Genomic DNA, 16,907 nt, shown 5'->3' on the forward strand with positions numbered 1-16,907 from the left:
GGCTCCCAGCCTACTTTACACTGTCAGGTCATAAGAGCACTACAGGAGGCAATGGGACTGAGAGAACGTGGTGGCACTCGAGAAACCACAAGTGAGAGGAGTTAATATCAACATTCTTTATTGTCAGCTCTTGATACATTATTGTGATTTCACATTTTTTGCTTGTACTGTATAAAAACTTGTGTTGAGTTGGAGGTATAAAAGCCCAGTTGTCTGTATCAATAATCAATGATGTTTTTGGGAATTTTAGAATAGCTGCTGAGAAATTCACCCACTTACTGATAAGAGGCAACAGCTGCTGCTCATCGCTTTGATCACAGATTTTGTAAGGCTTTTTTTTTCCAGCAACTGTTTGGGCCTACAGCTTCTCTATCAATATTGCAGAAGCACCTCCTCCTCCATTGCAAATTCCTGCAAGACCATACTGCCCTTGTTTCAGTGCATGGACCATGTGAACGACAATTCTCGCTCCAGACATTCTAGATAAAAGAAAAAAACATTTACGTCTTAGTTTGAAGAAGATTCTGAATTTGACTTGCTCAAGATTGCTGGCAGAATACAGCACCAATCCCTGGGAGGAAACAAAAACAAGAGCACAGAACCAACAGAAGATCAAACAACCCCTTTTTTCTACAGTTAGAAACAACACAGGTTCTTTTTCTCCATGTACAGTACTTAAAAAGGAGAGATTTAATGTGTGCACAGCCACTGCTGAGGAAATCACCTCTAAGTACTCTATGTGTGACATAATATCAATTATCAGAGCTCTTTCAAAGAAGGTAATTAATACTAGATCTCTTCCACTAAAAACCAAATCAATACTAATTATTCCTTTCAGTTTCTTCTCTGGCTTCAACTTGCTGTAATGTGATATGGTGCACTGATCCAGCTCCTGCAAAATCAGACATTTAAATTCTGTCATGATACTGTAGAAATCTCCTTTTTAGAGACAAAGGTCATATTTCTTTATCAGAGCTGATGTTATGAAGGAGATAACAGCACATGTTGAGGGATTATGTCTTGACTACAGCTTTGCCACCAAACTTCTGCATGATGAAGTACTCCTACTGGTTCTTCATGTACAATGCAGTTACTTCTCCTCTCTATTTAGTAGATTGGAAGGGGATTTGTCCTCCTGGACCTTGCAGCATGCTCACCCTTAAGGAGGATTACTGGGATGTACTTAAGCCACAGCACATTGCAGCTGCTGGGGAACACAGCAGGGAACTTCCATAACCTGAGGAAAGAACTTCAGAGCAAACATCCCCCAGACCACCCTCATCTGCTGCATTAGGTGACCACAGTGTTTTAGATCTGCTGCTGGGAGTGCTTTGACAAGACTTGGAATTTGACTTTGCTGATAGGAGGAAAAGTCTTCACACCATATCGTATGCTATTTTCGTTAAGTGTACCTGTAAGTTTTACTACTTTAACTGGTTGATTATTTATTGCTGCTTATTCAGTGATATTAGTGATTTATTTTAATTGGTGGCACCAAGCAAGCTTTCCTTAACAGCAGGTGATAACTACCTGTGATAAAAAAAATGGGATGATGCTTTTTGAAGGTACCCTGAAATGTAACACCTGAATTCAGTCAGCACGTACCTGATACTGAATTGCTATTAGCCTTCCTACTTGCACTAAATTTGAAGACGGAATCAAATACATCAGCAGCATGTAGAAAAAAGTGCCTCCGTGTAGCCAAAAAAGAATGCTTGTTTACATACCCTATCGGATGCCCGAGAGAGACAGCGCCGCCATTGATATTTACTTTTTGTGGATCGATACCCAGCATTTTAATATTGGCCAGCACCACAACACTGAAGGCTTCATTGATTTCCCACATTGCGATGTCTTCTTTTTTCAGACCTGTCTCACTTAGAATCTAGAAACGGTAATAAAAGTGATTATTGCTGTGAAAAAACTAGGAAGCTGAAGTATTTTATAGAAATAATTAAGATTTTTGTGAATTCAAACTGCAGACAGCAAGTCCCTGTGCTGTATGCCAAGCAAGAGATCAGAGCTCACATTTCGGAAGCACTTTGTCAGATGGGGAAAAAGCAAAACCGAGGCTCTGGAGCACAAACTTGAGTTCTCACAAAAGCAGAAATGGAGATTATCCCAAGAATACATTTTCATCATACTTCTACTAAGTACACATCATCACCACACACTGCACACTGATACAATACTGCATGCAGTTGCATTTAGTTCCTCTCTGGGGTAGTCTGTACTTGTATAATCACATTTATTTTGCCTTCTGGTCATAATTGCTTGAAAACTTTAAAAGTGAAAACAAGGCTAAAAGTTGGTGAGAGTGTAAAACAAGGTGCTCTCAGAATACGTGTGAAGTCTGTCTCTCTAAAATCTGCACTCTAGCCTTAATCCTCTGCAAAGCCTATTTAATTTCAGTGCTAGAGGAAGGTACACTGAGGGATAGTGCAGTGCTGAGGAAGTTTGCTGTCTTCTGAAAAAGAAGCTGTTTTATTCCTACCTTGGGAACAGCGTGTGCAGGTGCAATGGGAAAGTCAATAGGATCAACAGCGGCATCTGCAAAAGCTGTGCAAATATTAAAAAAATAAAAAATAAATCACAAAAGCTGTTGTTTATATACCTCTTGTTTTTACCTTACATTAGTTTCATTTATGCAAGCAGTAAACCCAGATAAGAGAGAAAAATTCTGAGTGTAACGGTTCCTGAAGATAATATACATAAAACTCAGTGCCTTAAGTGCACAACTTGACATTATTTTCAGATGTTTAGAATTATTCCACATGGTCCAATGGTCAAAAGCCTGCTGCTATGACACTTGACATTTCGAAGCCCATACTGAGCAGATGCAGTCATAATGCCTACAGGCACGCGTCCTCTGCTCCATGCATGAAGGGACTAACAGGACTGCCAGGCAGATTGCACCATCAGAATATTTTCCACTTCCCTATTCAAAGATGAGAAAAGAGAAACCTTACCAACTACCCGTGCCAGTGGTTTAACTTTCAGTCTCTTGGCTGCCTCTGTAGTCATCAGAACCAAAGCAGCTGCTCCATCATTCAGAGTACTGGCATTGGCAGCTGTAACTGTTCCTAGAAAAGGCAACACGTTTTAACAGAGGGGCAGATGAGATAGCTCAGGTAGATCCTGTAGACCCTTCAGCCTTACAAGGTCTCAGCATAACAGCTGTTGCACTGAGAGAACCAACAGTTGTTGTTTTTTTAAATACTTGTTTAATCAAACCATCGCATGTATTCATAAGCTACATCTGAACAGCAGTTCAGACCATGCCTTCTGCACTGGCAGCGCTGTCAGCATTAACACAGAACTCCAGCACAAACGTGTGTGCTGCAATGCCAGCTTTGCTTTGGCCAGGTTCCTTAGCTACAGGCGTAGGGAGGCAACAGGGCACGATGTGCAGGCACACCAGGAGCTTATAGCTGTGGTGACCAAGGCCAGCTGTTTCAGTCTTCAATGTAAATGCACAAAACAGAGGTTTTCACTGGTGTGCAGGTTCTTCTCGTTTGAAGCAAGTTTGTGCTGTTGTGACACCAAGCTTGGACTTCTTGGTAGGATCTTTCTTTGGCAGGCATTGAAAAGGTCATAGATTACTGCTGTGTATTCAAGATCTGGTGAACAGCACTGTTCACTCTGAAAGAGCATTGTTGCACTTAGTAAAAGAATAAGCACTTGATTTAACAATATTTACCGTTTTCTTTCTGGAAAACAGCTTTCAGCTTTGGAACTTTACTAAAATCAACCCGCTTGTATTCCTCATCTTCTGTCACTTCTGTGTCTGGCTTTCCTGAAATTCAGATTTGGTTTAGTTTTATGTGTGCAGTCCTTTCTCAAACATTCTAACATAGTACATGGATTAAAGGTTCTCTAACTTAAACAACTTATTTCAGTAAAAAATGTAAACTTACTTACACATGTCAAAAATGAATGAAAATGAAAGAAATTCATAGAATCATAGAATGGCCTGGGTTGAAAGGGACCACAGTGATCATCGACTTTCAACCCCCCTGCTTCGTGCAGGGTCGCCAGCCAGCAGCCCAGGCTGCCCAGAGCCACATCCAGCCTGGCCTTGAATGCCTCCAGGGATGGGGCATCCACAGCCTCCTTGGACAACCTGTTCCAGTGTGTCACCATCCTCTGTGTGAAAAACTTCCTCCTAAACTCCTTCATGTCATTTATTCACAGCAGATCATTTATATTTTTTGATGAAAGAAATGAAAGGGACCAAGAACAGATCTTGAAGGTAATTCACAGAGAGATTCAAACATGTCATCAATCTGTTCCACCTGAATTTAGTACACAGTCATCCCCTTGAAGAAGTTACAGCATGTAACATTAAAGGAAAAGAAATAGATAAGCAGATACAGACAACTGACTGCTGTTCAGCAAAAAGTCTGCATAGCAGTAAATTCTTTGCATCTGAGGTACAAATATGTATAAACACACGTGTGAGTGTGCACGTTCAGCATAACTGGCACTGAGCGCAGACCCTGCCATAGCTTTCAAAGGAGAAACAGCTCATTTCATCACACCCTTCCACAATACCTTTTTTTGAGACAGTGACAGGAACGATTTCTTTTTTGAGAATTCCTGAATCCCACGCTGCTTTGCTCTTAGTGTAAGAGCCTATGGCATACGTGTCTTGCTCCTCTCGTGAAATAGTGAACTTCTTTGCCGTATTCTCAGCACAGTTGCCCTTGGAGAAAAACAGACAGGTTACATTTGGTGTTCCAGGAGATACAAACGAGAAACGTAACTGAAAAACCAGCATTTTCAGAACTGAATGTGACTGAAATTTGGTGTTCGTTTCTGATTTGCACAGTCACGACCAACCAGAAACTTCTGCCTTTGGATACCAGCTTCACATTCAGTACATGTGCTCTGAATGCAGATGATGATGCTGCGAAGGAAGGCACACTCCACACAAGGTTCTTCCAAGATAAAAAACTGCATGCAGAAGTTCTAAAGGCTGACTTCTCCAGAGTCTAGAGAACACACAAACAGTGTGTTTGCATCATTTTACTGGTGTTCTTATGCCATTCTTAGCTCGTCTATTCCAAAAAGCCTCTCAATCAAAAGCTGTTTCAGTTGAAATGCATGAGAGGTGTTCAGCCAACAGTATAGGTAGAGTGCACTCTACTGATAAAGAATAAAGCACACACAGAAGCACTGAAAACAGTCATTATCCTTTCAAACTGTTCCCTCCTGATGCTTGTTCTTTACTCTCTCCATACCAGATTAGTACTTTTCTGAACCCTCCCTCACTTTGCACTGTTTTGTCCAAAGTATCACGCTGCTGAGCTAAGCGTATCAGCTGACTCAAACCTTCTAACAGAAGATCTGGGATATGTACACTGGGGGAGGGAAAATAAGAACCAATCCGCTGAAGCAGAAGTGGCCATCCTCAAAGGCATCGTGCAACCTGACTGCTCCCACCCACTGAGACAGCAAAACCCACCCGCAGGTGGAAGAAACCCCTTGTCTCCTTTAACCCCTGCTCTAAGCTACTCAGACTTCAATGAGAAAGAAAAATGAACACACATTTCCACCCCATTTCAGCCTTCCATCTAGTCTCTCCATTACAGGTACATTACTCATTTCCAGCTGCATGAGCCCAACGGTTGATACTTCAGAACACTGCAGGAATATTTACCATATGGATATGGTTATAAACATCTGTAAGTCCATCTTTTACAATCAGGTCTTCCAGATTAACTCCTCCGTAAGGCGTCGATCCTCTGCTCATTGTATAGGGAACATTGGACATGCTCTCCATTCCACCAGCAACCATTACATCCTGCTCAAACAAAAGCTGAGGTTATCAATAATGCTGTGAGTTTTACATGACTTCATCCAGGAACTGATGCTAAGAAAATACTGAGTGGAAACTTTGCATTTCCAGAGACTCTTGGAGGAAAAGGAATAAAAGGCTCCTTTATTCATTTTAAAAGCAAACAGCTGAAGCGAGCTAACCCACGCTGACAGAACAGCCAGACTTCTGTCTGGTGCATCACTTTGGAAAGCTGCAAGAGCCATGTCAGCCTCTTGCGCTTCTAATTCAAAAGCCTCCAAGATCACATCACAAATTTTATTTTAAACACTTCATTTTTCTCTGAATTTCTCATTTGTTCTTCATGAGCAGCTCCACAGCAGTCAGAATCTAAGAGAGCCAATGAAAGACCGAGGTTTAAAATTACCTGAAGCTTCACACAACATTCTTACATCTCACATGTAAGAGTAGCTGTGTCCTTAATGGCATGGCTTTTTTGTGATACAAATAATCATAGGAAAAATGCAAACACAGCAGCATCATTCTCGGAGAGTTCAGTATTGTTGTTAATACAACCTCGAAAGATATTTTACATGAAAAAAAGTAGTAACTAGGTCTTTCAATTCAGGTTTGGAAAAAGAATGTCTTAGTTCAGAAAAGATTATAAAGTAAATCCAGGAATGGCAGCGTGTAGTAACAAAGAAAACAAAACCGAGAAGGCTGGAAATAAACTAGAAAGGCAGTAAAGTGGAAAGGCAGCTAATGGAAAGGCAGCTGAGATATGGCAACGATAGACAGGAGGAACAGGAGTCCCTGGCATTTCAACTCCATCAGGCAAAAGACTTGGAGCTAAGGCAACTGTTTATACAGTCCTTAGTGTACGCTGACTCAAGCCTCTGGGAGCTGTCATCCACTCACACCACAAACACCTCCCAACCCACAGCCAGGAAGAAAGAACAAAACCCATCCAAACAAGCCGCAGCGTGGAGCTCTGAGGGCACACCGAGCAGCAGCAGCACGTGCTGAGCCAGGCAGCACTGTATGTCTCATGGGCAGAGCTGAAAAGTCCACTTCTTTTCAGAGCACCCAGCAAATAAACCCAGAGCGTGACAACTCCGATGGACTCAGCAGATGTCAGCTACTAAATCCGAGCAGAGCTGTTTGCACAGAAGTGCTGGACCTGATTCAAAGTCCAGTGAAAAGCCTTGCACCAAGCTCAGCAGGCACTGGGTGAAGTGTCATTCTCTGCATAGCAGGGCCTAACCAGTAAGTGGTTGCCCAACTGAAAAATACTGGTATTTTCACAAGGGGGATGAGAAAATCAAATATTTCACACTTGCCCTTGGGTAAACAAGATATATAATTATTAAGTACAGTTCCCACTAATGAGCCATTGATTCTGTAAACTAAAAATACACCTTGAACTGACAATATCTTTACTTTAGAGAATCTTAGAATACAGTGGACAGAGATGAGTAATTCTCCTCCATCCAGCTCTTGAACAATTCAGCAACAACAGATAGTTTCAGCCTCTTTGAGAGCAACAGAAAAGCCTGAGACATCTTTAAAATACTTAGAAACAACACTGCTTTAACATGGGAATGTACTTCATTTAAGTGATCAAAATATGTGAAAGTCAAGATGAGATCTCTCCCAGCAAACACTAAGTTTAGAAAAACACTCTGGATATTTTTCAAATGAAAAAGCCTGAAAAATTCCCTACATTTTACAGGAAAGGAGGTAGAAAGGACTTATGTACAAAGTAAATCCACCTTATTTGCTCAGCTCTGAAAATAAATCTGACAATTCCCACACTGCAATGCCTTTTCTTGTCTGCTTCAAAACAAAACGTATTTAAATTACTGTAAAAAAAAATCAAGGTTGTGTAACCTTAACAAACCTCACTCATTAGCTTCTTACTGCAAGTCAAAACATAGTCCCAAATCCAAGACCACAGCCATCACAGGACAGGATGCACAAGGTCAGCTGTGTGTCCCTTCCATAGAGCAGCACTGACACCACATACCTGGCTGCCACACATCAGGCTCTGGGCTGCCATCATGATCGATTTCATTCCTGAAGCGCAGACCTTGTTGACAGTTGTAGTATCAGTGGAGATGGGTAAACCTAAGTCAGGTAAGTTGTACAAACAATTGCATTATCTAAAGGGACAACATTAGATTGGTGTTTCAACAATATTTCATACGGGATCAATTCTACTTAAGCCAGTGTCCAGCTCAGGCAGTTTATGCACCCTCACCCCTCGTTACTGTCCTTGGAGGCTGCTGTTGCTTCTACCCTTCAGACAACAGACTCAAGTGGTAAGATGGGAAGCAAGTGAAGAATCGCTCAAAGATCATTTAGAACATCTACCATTAGTATGACATGGTTTCAGCCTCTCCAGGTTCTACAAAGGCTGTAGGCAATAACATCCATTGTGCACATGACAAGTGACGGCTGAGCACGCGCCACAAAGCCCACTTACACCACTACAACACAGAGTGAGCCTCTGGCCTGCATGGGAACAAGTGTGCAGCCTGTCCTGCGGGGAGGCTGGGCACCTCCCTGCTCTAACTCCCAGCTCAGTCATCCCCAGTAGCATTAGCAGCTGTCCACGTGAAGAAAAGACCACCTTTAAACCCAGAATCGACACAATGCATACCTGCACCCAGCACCGCTTGTCTTGCTGGAGCTTGCCCTTGTCCAGCCTGCAAGACATTACCCATATACACTTCCTTCACTTCTTCTGCAGGGATACCTAGAAAACAAACGTGGTTTGATTGTGGATTCTTCGCACAGAAGATGAAATTATCTGTTATGAACCTTCCCATTAAAAAGTATCCTATAGAAAAGAGACAAAACGTGTCATGTCCAACCTGTGTGCTAAAAGCATTCCAGACCTCTATCCTCATATTCATAGGGCACACTGAACTGGGGATCTCACATGAGAATTCCCTCAGCAGCTCTCAGAACAAGGAAACATTTCCAAGTCTCACCAGTCACCTGATCAACAAAACTGTTGTGGATGGTTAAATGCACAGAACTTTCTACCTGTGACAACAATGTCCAAAGAAACAGCTCTGTTTGTTCAATGCAGAGAGCAGCCAGCTGTCCCCAGACAGAAGAGGTGTGCTCTCTCTCCCTCTGCTGCCCATGCAACAGTCCTGGTGTTCCACTTATTGTAATGTGCTGTTTCAAGAAGCCAAAGAAAATTAACCCTCCTCTCCTCCAAACTGACTTTTTGGCCGACTTAAAGCTACGGACAGGCTCACAAGGGTGTCAGGAGTACCATGTAAAAATGGGCAGGGAAAGGAAGGACCCTTGGTTTCAGCAACAAGCAGCCTTCATATCAGCTTAGGAGTGTCATAAAACTACACCCCAGACAAGCAATCAGCATGTTCTATGCAATTGGGAACACCAGAGATACTCCTAAGTGTCAGTTTGCTCTTAGAAGCAGCATTTGTAGGCAGAAGCAGAGTCCAACAGGCAGGTTTATTTAAATACCATTTACAGATTAAAGCCTTAAAAGTGCTATGGGGGAGGGGGAGGAACACCAACAGAAAAGTCTGTTTTACCAAGCAACTTCAAACCAAAAGACACAGACTGGTATCATTCAGAGCTGTATGAGGTTTTCTCATGCAAACAGATTTACATGTACCTGCTCTGTCAATTGCTCCCTTAATTGCAATGGAACCCAGTTTAGTAGCTGGCAGTGATGAAAGAGAGCCTTGGAAAGATCCAATGGGTGTCCTTGCAGCACTTGCTATCACCACTTCCTATGAGAACAAGCATGGAGTAAAAGTCACAGTATCTTTACACATGCACATATACCCCAAAGTTTATCCTTTTACTCTTTCATTCATGTCACAGCTCCCCTTTTATTCAGTAAGCAGCACAGAGCACCAAAACTATCTTCATTGGTGCATGCAGAACAAAGAACAAAGACAAGGAATTTGGGACCAGTGCACCATTGCAGGGCTATGACCTTGTTGGGATGACAGAGTGTGATGGGATGGCTCTGAGGACTGCAGTGATACAGGCTCCCTAGGAAGGACAGGATGGGCAGACGAGGAGGATCTGCTCTTTATATGAGGGAACAGCTGGAATGCATGGAGCTCTGCTTTGGGGCAGGTGATGCCTGAAGGAATCCCAGAGCCGGGAGGGAAGAGGGGCCCAAGCTGGGAAAGGCCGAGCTACTGAATGCCTCCTTCACGTCAGCCTTCACCAACAAGGCTGCCCTTTGGGAATCCCAGGTCCTAGAGGCCAGGCTAAAAGGCTGCAGCAAGGAAGATGCATCTTTGGTGGAAATGAATCAGGTCAGGGAATACTTGAGTCAGCTGAACACTTCTAAGCTCATAGGCCCTGATGAGACACACCCACAAGTGCTGAGGAAGCTGGCTGCTGCCAGGGTAAGGTCACTCTCAAAGATCTTTGAATGGTCAAAATAACTGGGAGAGATGCCTACGAACAGGAAGAAAGCAGGTAGTGCTCCCATCCTCCAGGAGGCTGCAACTTTGGCCAGTGAACTTTGTCTTAATACAGGTGATGGCACAGCTCATTCTGGAAACAATTTCCAGACTCATAAGCAACAACAAAAAAATTATCAGTATAGATTCACCAAGGGGAAGTCATGCTGAACCAACTTGATAAACCTTTGTGATGAAATCATGAGCCTGATGGACGTGGTGGGAACAGTAGATACTGTCTACATGAACTTCAGTGAGGGTTTGACACCATCCCTCTTAAGGTCCCCATAGAGAAGCTGGTGATGTACGAGCTGGATGGGAAGACAGTTGGGTCCAGAAAGGCTAAAAGACTGGGAGCAGAAAGTGGTGATCAGTGGCACAAAGTCCAACTGGAGATCAGTAAGCAGCCTCTGCTTGGCACTGATGAGGCCACACGAGAAATGCTGGGTCCAGTTCTCGGTCTCCCAGTATGAGAGACATGGAAAGAGACTGGTGAAGGGCCACAAAAGTGGTTAAGGGGCTGGAATATCCAGCACTGCTCAGCCTGGAAGCTCGGAGGTATCTCAACAAGCAAAATATCTGAAGGGAGGGTAAAAAGAGGATGGAGCCAGGCTTTTTCAGTGGTGCTCAGTGCCAGGACAAGAGGCAATGGACACTAACTGAACACAGAAGGTTCTCACTGAACACCAGGAAGCGCTTCTGCACTCGCACAGGTTGCTCAGAGGTTGTAAAGACTCCTCCTTAGAAAGAAGTTATCTTACAGAGAAGTATCCTGAGAAACATGCTCTACATGACTTGACCTGAGAAATCTCCCTGTGGCCAAGTTTTTAACCCAATTGCACTGAGGTATGAAGGCATCGAACCAATTGCCAGAGAGTTAAATATTGTTATGAATCTTCCCATGACACGGTCTGTACATCACAGAAGGTACTGCCACTACAATTTAATGAACATTTACTCTACACTTAGTGAGTTAACAGCTCAGGCCTTGGAAGACCAAACATCTTACCAGGCTTTGCCAGAGCACCATTAGATTACAGATGTGTAAGCTGTAGTTTAAACCCTGCTGTGACATTCAACTTCACACCTGGTAGTCTCTCAAAACAGATCCAGTATTATTTTGCCTCCTGGCTTAAATGTTACATCACTACGTCTACCTGCTAACCCTGTCAGAGCAGCACAGGGGCCTGGCAGCAGAAAGATGCGTGTTTTAGATCTCTGTCTGCCCTGGACAGCCGGACAGCTATTGAGAAGAGCCAGCAAGTATCTCCAGCTGCAGCAGAAGGCAGACAAAACCTTAAGAAGCAGACACGGCAGCGACCTGCAGCTCCGCGGAACGTCACACTTACATTCAACGTGCGCTGCGACGCGTAGCCGCGGCTCGCATACTTCAGAGCCTGAAAAATAAACACACCCTCAGAATTTCAGAGCAACGAAGTCAACGCCGACAAAAGAAACAAAGACAAGGCCGTTTACTCAGCAGCTCGGCGCAGCGCCGCGGCTCACAGCGCTGACCGCCACACGGACGGGATGACGGCCGGACGGCGGCCACGGCGCGGCACAGCGCGGCACGGCGCGCCCCTCTCCCCGCCCGCCCAGCTTCGAGCGCACGCGAGGCGCTGCCGCCGCCGCCGCCCCACCCCGTGCCGGAGCTCGCCCGGTGACCTTGGCCGGGCCGCCGCAGCTCCGTGCCGTGCCGGCCGTGCGAAAGGGAGGAACGAGGAAGGACCCCTCCGTTTCAGCGCCGCCCGCCCCGTCTCACCCGCAGCGGCCCGGACGCCGCGCGCCGCCGACCCAGCATCGCCACCGCCGCCATCCTGCCGCCCGCCGTCACCTTCACCGCCGCCCCTCCAGCAGCCTATAGGCGGCCGCGCGCCGTCCCCTCCCCGCTTCCCATTGGTGAAAGGGCTGAAGGCGGGACTAATTCCTGCCCTGCTATTGGCTGAGCTCGAAGCCGGCCCGCGCTGTCACACGTCGCCTCCCTGCCCTGCCTTGCTCTCGTTCCGCGGCCGGGCCGGGCTGTCCGGGACGGCGGGAATTTTGTCGTGCTGCAGACCCTTCGAACGCTCCCTCGTAGCCCTCTGGTGGGCATTTCTTAATTTCTAGGTGTCCGAAAGTCTCCGGACAAGAGGGGAGAGCCAGTTGGGACGAGCACAGGCCGCAGGTGTTTGCTGCGTTGCTTCACTGGCAGCGGGAGCCTGAGGAGCCTCATAGGATCATAGGATCAAGTCCAACCACAACCTGACCATAATACCCTAACTCTAATAACCCTCTGATAGATCATGTCCCTGAGCACCACATCCAAATGGATTTTAAACACATCCAGGGATGGTGACTCAACCACCTCCCTGAGGAGCCTATTCCAGTGCTTCACAACCCTTTCTGTAAAGAAGTTTTTCCTGATATCCAACTTAAACTTACCCTGGCACAACTTGAGACCACTTGCCCTCGTCCTGTCACCTGTCATCAGTGAGAAGAGACCAGCCCTGCTCTCACTGTAAGCATCTTTCAGATATTGGAAGAGAGCAGTAAGGTTTCCCCTCAGCCTCCTTTTCCCCAGACTGAACATCCCCAGTTCCTTCAGTCTCTCCTCATAGGCCATATTCTCCAAGCCCTTCACAAGCCTTGCTGCCCTTCTTTGGGCCTGCTCCAGCACCTCCATGTCCTTTTTGTATTTAGGTGCCCAAAACTGAACAGAGTACTCGAGGTGGTGCGGGGACTGGCAGATGCTGATTCAGGAAGAACTGAAGATTTTAACCTGAAAATGTATGCGAGCACCATACAAGAAAGACAACAGTAATACATTTGGAATACTGTGCCCAGTTCTAGGCTCCCCAGTTGGAAATGGACAGGGAAGATCTGAAGAGAATCCAGTGAACGGCAATGGAGATGTTTGGAGCCTGCAGCATCTCCCTTAGGAGGAAAGGATGAGAGACTGCGGGCTGGTCAGCCTGAGGAGGGATCTTATCAATGCTTATGAATATCTAAAGGGTGGGAGTTAAATGGATGGATGGAGCCAATCTCTCTTCGTTAACTCCCAGCAACGGAACAAGGGACAGTGGGGACAAACTGCAACATAGGAAATTCCATAAAATGTGAGAAAGAACTTGTGTGAGAGTGACAGAGCACTGGAACAGTCTGCCCAGAGAGCTTGTGGACGCTCCTTCTTTGGAGGGATTCAAAACCCACCTGGATGCTTTCCCGTGTGACCTGCTGCAGGAACCTGCGGTAGCAGGGGTTGGACTGGGTGATCTCAGAGTTTCCTTCCAGTCCCTATGATACTGTGATATGGCACAGATGTGTCAGATCCCTTCAGAGGCTGGGAGCCCTGAGTCATGCTGCTGCACCCACACCTCCAGCTGAGGAACAGCCCACGTATAGATCCCATCTGTGGAAAGGTTCCCCCAAGGCTTTGGTCCTTAGAGCTCCTAAAGGATCATCTGCCAATAAAGCAATTCTAGTCATTTATTAAGGCACTGTTTTTGTGGGGATCTGTCTTTGCATCTGTAGAGATCATATGCCTGTGCAGGTGTCCTTGAAGCAGCACTGCGAATGCACACCAGCACCATTTCCACACACAGTGCAATTTCCACAAGGAAATCCTCAGGAGAGGCACTCAGTCTGTTCCTTTCTCTTCCTGTGGCACAACCCACTGGGATTCTGCCAGCTGTGCCAGACGTAACACACTGGGGTCAGCACAGATGTTGTCTCACCTGGAAGAGCGCTTGGACTCCAAAACGTATTGATTAAAATACCATTTATTGGCACTTGCAGAAGAAAAAAGGAGGGTGCAGATAATCTCATGTTCCTTAGGATGCTGGGAACACCAAGCTGTACAGACATCTCTGGCCAGGGCAGGACAGGTGTTTTTGAAGTAACATAAGGTCAAAAGTGAGTCTCAAGCTGCAGAACTCTAGCACATGGAGAAGCCACGTAAAGAAAAAAGAAACATCTCTTTCCCTGAATATGTTTTTCAGAATACAAAGCTTTTAACATCAAAAAACACAGGAAGAATTTTCAATGGGCCAAACAAAAAATCCATCCAAGTCAGCTCCCCCAGGTGCCATGTGCCTGCCACGTGCCTGGGGATGCAGCTGGGTGCAGCGTCTCTGCTGGCAGCTTGGGCTGCACTTTCCCCTGGGAAGCAGGAAGGTAAATAAACAGAACGTTTACATACAGGCCCCCTGCCCTGACCCCACATGGAGGTGCAGGACCACGTCCTTGCCAGCTGCCACCTGGCCCAGCCCAGCTGGCATCACACCGTGGGGAGGGAGGAAAGCCTTTTGTCTGTGGGATGTCAGCGGCCGCAGGGATACGGGCAGGGGACAGCAGGTATTGGAAAGGTGCTCTGCTGGGTGCTCTTCAGCATTTTATGGCTTTGGTCCTGGGAAACTCATCTCCCTTCTTCCTCCTCCTGCACCTGTTGCTTTCACCAATCAGCTTATTATTCTCTTTTTCCCCCCCTCCTTTTTCCCTTAACTCTTTTCTTCTTGGAGAGATTTTTTAGGATAATTTATATTTAGGAGAATTCAAGAAGAGAGAGTTCAATAGAGACTGCACAGAACAGCACAACTGGCCAGTGCTTGAGGCTGAGCCACAGTGCTCTCTGGACTTCCTGACTATATCTTCACTGTTTAGTAATGGCAGAGGTTATGTCCTTGCCTTCAATGGATCTGTTAGACATGCATTTATCTAATACATGAGCTGCATCTCCAGCAACCCCTAGAGACAACTCATGTTTCAGCATTTTAAGCCCATCTGCTGGTTTTTATTAAGTATTCCCCAGTGCTGATGCTGCAGGGCTTCAAAAATAGTTCTTCTTGACTCTCTGCCTTTCTACTTCCAAAACATCCATGGTTGTATTCTCTAGGCCATAGCCTAGTTTCCTCACTTCTATAGCAATTTGCTTTCCATGCCAGCACTGGATGTCGCCATGTTAAGCAAAGACAAAGATAAAGCTCACTAAGAACCCTGGCACCAAGACTGGCCGCAGCGATGGGCGATGCGGCACAGGCAGAAGCTGTTTCATACCCCAGTTCCCCCAGAAGTGGCAGCTGAATGGCATCTGCCCCTGGGGACTTTGAGACATCCAGCGTGCCTGCCTGGTGCAGTGAGCCCTGCTTCCTTACTGAACTTGATCTGTGTTCCCGCAGCTCCCTGCTGCTGACCTGCAGGCGTTGTGCAACTTCCCTGAACGTCTTCAGTAGTAGAAATCAATACGTAGCAAATCCTGAGCTGTATAACGATGTTAGACCGTGGTCTTCAAAATAGAAGTACACAGAAAGAAGACAGCATATTCCCTTCTTTAATTCTTTTACCATCTCTTCAGACCAGTATCGTGTATAATGTCCTAACTTCAATGTTGGTAATTTCAGATTTCAGTCTTTCAGTCTATTGAAATCGAGCACAGTGTGCTTCTTCCCTCAGCTCAGGAAGTGAGTGCCGGTGCGCACAGCACAGCTGAGCAGACGGAAGCAGCAGAGCACGTGCCCCCAACCATTCCCCTCCTGCACACTGCTCCGGTGGCACACGGCACTTGGTGCAGTGCACAGCACGCAGCTCACGTCACCGAGCAGATCTCCACTGTTAAAACGACTGAAGTGACAAGCAGGCACCCTGCCTATGCACTGCTCAAGGATGTGGCCATGTTAAGCAAAGACAAAGATAAAGCCGGGTTCTAAGTTTATCAGAAGAATGAAGAAGGTTTGAAGCCTTCCACATTTAGGCCACTGATCATGCCTAAGTGTGACCACATGAAGTCATAGTGAAAGCTCTACCTAGCAACTGCCAAGTCAATAATTACCAGGCTTACTGAAGAGTCAATCAAAAAACAAACCTTTGCATGTACCAGAAAGCACAGAACACTGGGTTTCACTGGTGCACTAAGAGAAAAAAAGGAGCTGAGAAGTAAGAATAAAACTCCCACTGAAATAGAAGGACAATCAGAGAAGAGAAGCCATCACAGAAGCACAGCTTGGAGTAAGCCAAGTTCCCACATCGTTTGCTTGGTGCAGAATGAGGCTATTAGGGAGCCTACAAACAGGAGGGGACTCAACTCTTTGAAAGGATAGATAACAGGACAAGGGGAAATGGTTTTAAGTAAAAGGAGGGAAGATTTAAGTTGGATGTCAGGGGAAATTCTTTTCAGAGAGAGTGGAGAGGTGCTGGAACAGGCTGCCCAGAGAGGCTGTGGATGCCCCATCCCTGGAGGTGTTCAAGGCCAGACTGGATGGGGCCCTGCACAGCCTGGTCTAGTATTAAATGGGGAGGTTGGTGGCCCTGCATGTGGCAGGGGGGTCGGAGATTCATGATCCTTGAGGTCCCTTCCAACCTGGGCCATTCTGTGATTCTGTGAGGCACCAGCCAGTCCCAGCAACGTGGTGATGGCACCAGTAATGTTCAGTGATGGCCATTTTAAGTCATTGCAGAGACTTAAGTACCTGAAGGCCCTGTCAAGAAAGGAGCTCTAAGTCTATCCGTTTTTCCCCCTCACCCCACTTTGCTTTTTTGCTTTTTATTCCCTAAACTTACACTGATCAGAACAGACTTTAGGACTTGGAATCTGGCCATTTCCAGGTACTGGTGCTTTTTAAGAAGCAGCGCCTGAACGAGACTGAAACCTTTAGCAGGAGAAAGCGACCAAAATATCTTGCTAACATGCA

General features: G+C 45.9%; 1 protein-coding gene across 1 annotated transcript; it reads right to left on the reverse strand.

The window, feature by feature from the left end:
- Positions 1–101: 101 nt before the first annotated feature.
- Positions 102–12,126, reverse strand: ACAT1 (acetyl-CoA acetyltransferase 1). The gene is made up of 12 exons (XM_085216254.1): positions 12,008–12,126; positions 11,595–11,642; positions 9,438–9,555; positions 8,442–8,537; positions 7,806–7,906; positions 5,663–5,806; positions 4,555–4,705; positions 3,701–3,796; positions 2,970–3,083; positions 2,495–2,559; positions 1,728–1,885; positions 102–479 (listed from the first exon to the last, which is right to left on the reverse strand). The coding sequence occupies exons 1-12, from the start codon at positions 12,059–12,061 to the stop codon at positions 359–361; spliced, it is 1,266 nt and encodes a 421-aa protein (XP_085072380.1). The 5' UTR covers positions 12,062–12,126; the 3' UTR covers positions 102–358.
- Between the last annotated feature and the right edge of the window lie 4,781 nt (positions 12,127–16,907).

The sequence above is a fragment of the Meleagris gallopavo genome, chromosome 1 (assembly GCF_905368555.1).
Source record: "Meleagris gallopavo chromosome 1, MGAL_WU_HG_1.1, whole genome shotgun sequence".
Lineage (NCBI taxonomy): Eukaryota > Metazoa > Chordata > Aves > Galliformes > Phasianidae > Meleagris > Meleagris gallopavo.

Bases quoted from the DNA above. Each gene is read 5' to 3' on its own strand.
- ACAT1 (XM_085216254.1), bottom strand. From the start codon at position 12,061: ATGGCGGCGGTGGCGATGCTGGGTCGGCGGCGCGCGGCGTCCGGGCCG. The intron at 7,907-8,441 runs GTATGCATTGTG...TACCTGACTTAG, and splicing joins ACAAGCGGTGCTGGGTGCAG to GTTTACCCATCTCCACTGAT. The intron at 5,807-7,805 runs GTATGTGGTGTC...TTGTTTGAGCAG, and splicing joins GCCTGATGTGTGGCAGCCAG to GATGTAATGGTTGCTGGTGG.